General features: G+C 37.2%; 1 protein-coding gene across 2 annotated transcripts; it reads left to right on the top strand.

The window, feature by feature from the left end:
* Positions 1-46: 46 nt before the first annotated feature.
* Positions 47-3,398, top strand: LOC144477580 (uncharacterized). 2 transcript variants are annotated; one of them, XM_078195305.1, is made up of 4 exons: positions 47-685; positions 1,977-2,093; positions 2,459-2,576; positions 2,865-3,398. In XM_078195305.1, exons 1-4 carry the CDS (start codon positions 497-499, stop codon positions 3,164-3,166), a joined length of 726 nt encoding a protein of 241 aa, XP_078051431.1. In that variant the 5' UTR covers positions 47-496; the 3' UTR covers positions 3,167-3,398. The 2 variants fall into 2 exon arrangements, with proteins under 2 accessions (XP_078051431.1, XP_078051430.1); XM_078195304.1 differs by having other exon boundaries at positions 1,977-2,096.
* Positions 3,399-3,404: the final 6 nt, after the last annotated feature.

Genomic DNA, 3,404 nt, shown 5'->3' with positions numbered 1-3,404 from the left:
AGATTTGAAATATAAGATTAACAATAAAGGAAATAAGTAAGTGATATAACTGGTGTTTATTCATAGTATCTTAAAGAACGCTATACTAAGTGTATATACAGCTAAATTCAAACCGCTAATACCGATAGTTTTCTCATACCGTTCACTTCACTCCTGTCGAAATCGGCTACAAGTGATTCACAAATTCATTTAAATAAGTTGAAAGTGGTTGGGAACCGACAAGTGCTCGTTGACTCCAAGAAAAGCCGCAGGAACATTACAACTTGGTATAATTAAAGAAAAAAGTGTGGAACGGAATGGTTATAGTCTACATTTCTCGTACATGTTAGTAAAGACATTTTTTTTTCATATTTTCATACACCCTAAACGCGTCAATCATTTTCGAGGCGATGTCAAACGGCGCCGTATAATTTATTCCTACGGAGCGGACTATAGAACCGGGCAGGATTTAACAACGGGAACCATGAATAAAGCACGGCGTCCGAGGTGTAGTTAGATGATGCATTTTATTTTCCGTTCATACACATTTTCCTTATTCTTTGACATGGACGGGTTCCAGAAGAACTATACCACGTATTATAATGTGATGTGCATCACTGGACTGTGGCCCGGTGACCATTCTTTAATAACGAAAGTTCAGAGATTCGTTTTTTGTTTGCTAACTCTCGGCTGCATCGGGATCCAGGTGAGAGGAACACGCGAGCACCGCCGTGATCGTTCTTATTTTATGTTTCCAAACGAGATGATTGGTGATGATTGAATGGATAGTGACTAGGTGACGTGCCTCAAGTTTTTACAATTTTCGTCAAATTTACTGGGACTATTATTCGACTATAAATATGTATTATTAGCATATGAATTGAATTTAGTCTCGATTTTTTGGGGTAATTTAGGCTTGAAGTTAATCCAATTAGAATTTCACGGAATTTTCGAATATCGAATCAGTGATTTAAACGACACCTACAGTCGCTCTTGTGTATTGCATAGTAGTTGCAATTTCAACGTTTTATGCACTCAATTGTGATACGTTTATTGAATTTATTCTTTCTCAGCAGGCTAATACATGTATTCTTCTACGATAAAGATTGAATGCTTCTTTTCTACCAGTGAATACTTATTATGTTACAGTCAAAAATAAACCAAATTTCGTTGTTTCTTAGATATTCTGACATTTAGATGGGAAATATTTTAAACAATTCATTAAGTACCTCTTTTTTCAGTATCATTACTGTGATATGTGACCACGTTACGAATTATTTCAACCAAATGATTTTGTGATACGTGTCCTCATTTTCCTCCAATAATCGAGCTTCAAATTCGTCTTACATATTTATCGAAATTATCCTATATACAGGGTGTTTCAAAATTATGTGCACTCCGGGAAACGGGGGGTACCTGAGGCCATTTCAAGTAACCTTTTCCTTTGCCGAAATGCAATCCGCGGCTTTGTGAACGAGTTATTAACAATTAAAGTTGACTGCGCACCGACGAGTTTTCGTGCTGCTGCGCGCGCGAGCAGGGACGACTCAAGCCCGTCTCGGTGACAGGAGCCACGGCCATGTATCGCCTCTGAGCCGCGTTCGATCATCAAATAAGAATTTCATGAATTTCACAAATATTATTATTCAGTTGTAAATGTTGTTCTTGCGGCGTGTACATTTTAAAGAACCGAAATGTTGTATCAACGAAATCTCGAACGAAACTGACCTTGTCTAACCTGAAACTGACCATTTCCCGGAGTGCACATAATTTTGAAACAACCTGTATAGATCATCTATGGCTCGAATAGATCCCACATAATTTGCATAAGATTGACGTTTTTAATTTAGGTGAAAATGCGATTGCAACTTCCTATAGAGAATTTTCAGAATCGTTTCTATCGCACGCTGTTTGTTCAATGGTGTTCTAGAGAAATGGACGAATATTTGTCTTAAAAACGTTAAAAACTCTTAAAGAACGTGTGTAACAATTTACAGGTGTCGACGCTGGCATTGATAGAAATCTCACTATACAATTTACTTCAGGTGTTATCGTTCACTTTTCCGATGCTGTTGTTTTTTCTACGATACGTTGGATTCATCGCCAATTTCCCGGTTGTAAGTCGCAGAATAACTTATGCCATCGTCGCCTCTTTTGCAAAAACTAGGCTCAATTATTTCTGTATTTATCGTGTCCCTTAACCCTTTCGCTATGACAGTCTGCTCCGCTGGAGTGATGTCATGGAACCGGTCATTTGTAGTCTTGTAGTATTTTATTTTATTTTATCGTGTTGTATTTTATAGTATCTTATTGTCTTTTACTATATTGTATTCTATTTTATTCTATTTCATTTTATTTTATTCTGTACTATACTATTACATTACACCATATTACGTTATATATATATAGTATTGTATGCCGATTGCAGTCGGCGACCGCAACGAAAGGGTTAACCGACGTTTTCCATGTGTGGCTTCAGGTGAAATCCGTGTTCGACTGTCTCGAACGTGATTACGTAGCGACGAAAGATCCAATCGAGGTGGATATATTTATGAAACAAGTAGTAGGAGCAAGACGCGCGATTATGGCATTAGTAGGTAATGATGTTCAAGTCAACAAGTCACCAATTACTCTAAATATTTTATTTATGTACATGTTACCGGCTACGATTATAATCCCGCATTTTATATAGTGTCGGAGCATTATATACAATGATCGACGTTTTCAGGCAATGTATGAAACGATTCATATTTTATTAACATAAGCCCGACGTGACTCTGTCAGGACTTCTTTTTATACTTTGCTTAAATACAATATTTGTTATTCTATAGAATGTCTAACTGTTATATAAAATGCTAAAAAATAACGTTAATACTCGCTTGAAGCTCTAGCGATTGCAGGAGTATTCACCATGACCGTCATGATACTAGTTCCTACGGTGTTCCAATCGAATCTACAGACTCATTATTTACGTTTCTTTGGGTTTCTCTATAACGAGAGATCCCGACAGACCGACTGGGTTTCGTGCCAATTGGTAACCGTAGTCTCGCTTGGTCTATTTGCTATAGCGTGTACCGAGTCGTCGCTCGCCGTCTTCGCCGCATACTTTTGCGGATTGTTGGAGATCGCCAGGTTTGTTGCTGTTCAATTGTTTCATATGTTAGCAGCGATTTTACCGGAATTTTAGCGGCATTTTATTGGAATTTCATTGGAATTATATCGCAATAATATCGTTACTATATCAGAATTATATCGTAATAATATAGTAATTATATTCGTACTATAATTATGATCTGCGTGGTTATACTATCAATAACCCATACGGAATCATCGCTCGGCGTCTTCGCCTCTCACTTGCGTAAATTATCGAATATCGTTAGGTTTGTTTCAATTCAATTGTTTAATTCTCCATACCTACTTCAATC

The sequence above is a fragment of the Augochlora pura genome, unplaced genomic scaffold, assembly GCF_028453695.1.
Source record: "Augochlora pura isolate Apur16 unplaced genomic scaffold, APUR_v2.2.1 APUR_unplaced_2059, whole genome shotgun sequence".
In the NCBI taxonomy this organism is placed as follows: Eukaryota; Metazoa; Arthropoda; class Insecta; order Hymenoptera; family Halictidae; genus Augochlora; species Augochlora pura.
This window is presented reverse-complemented; position numbering and strand designations above follow the sequence as displayed.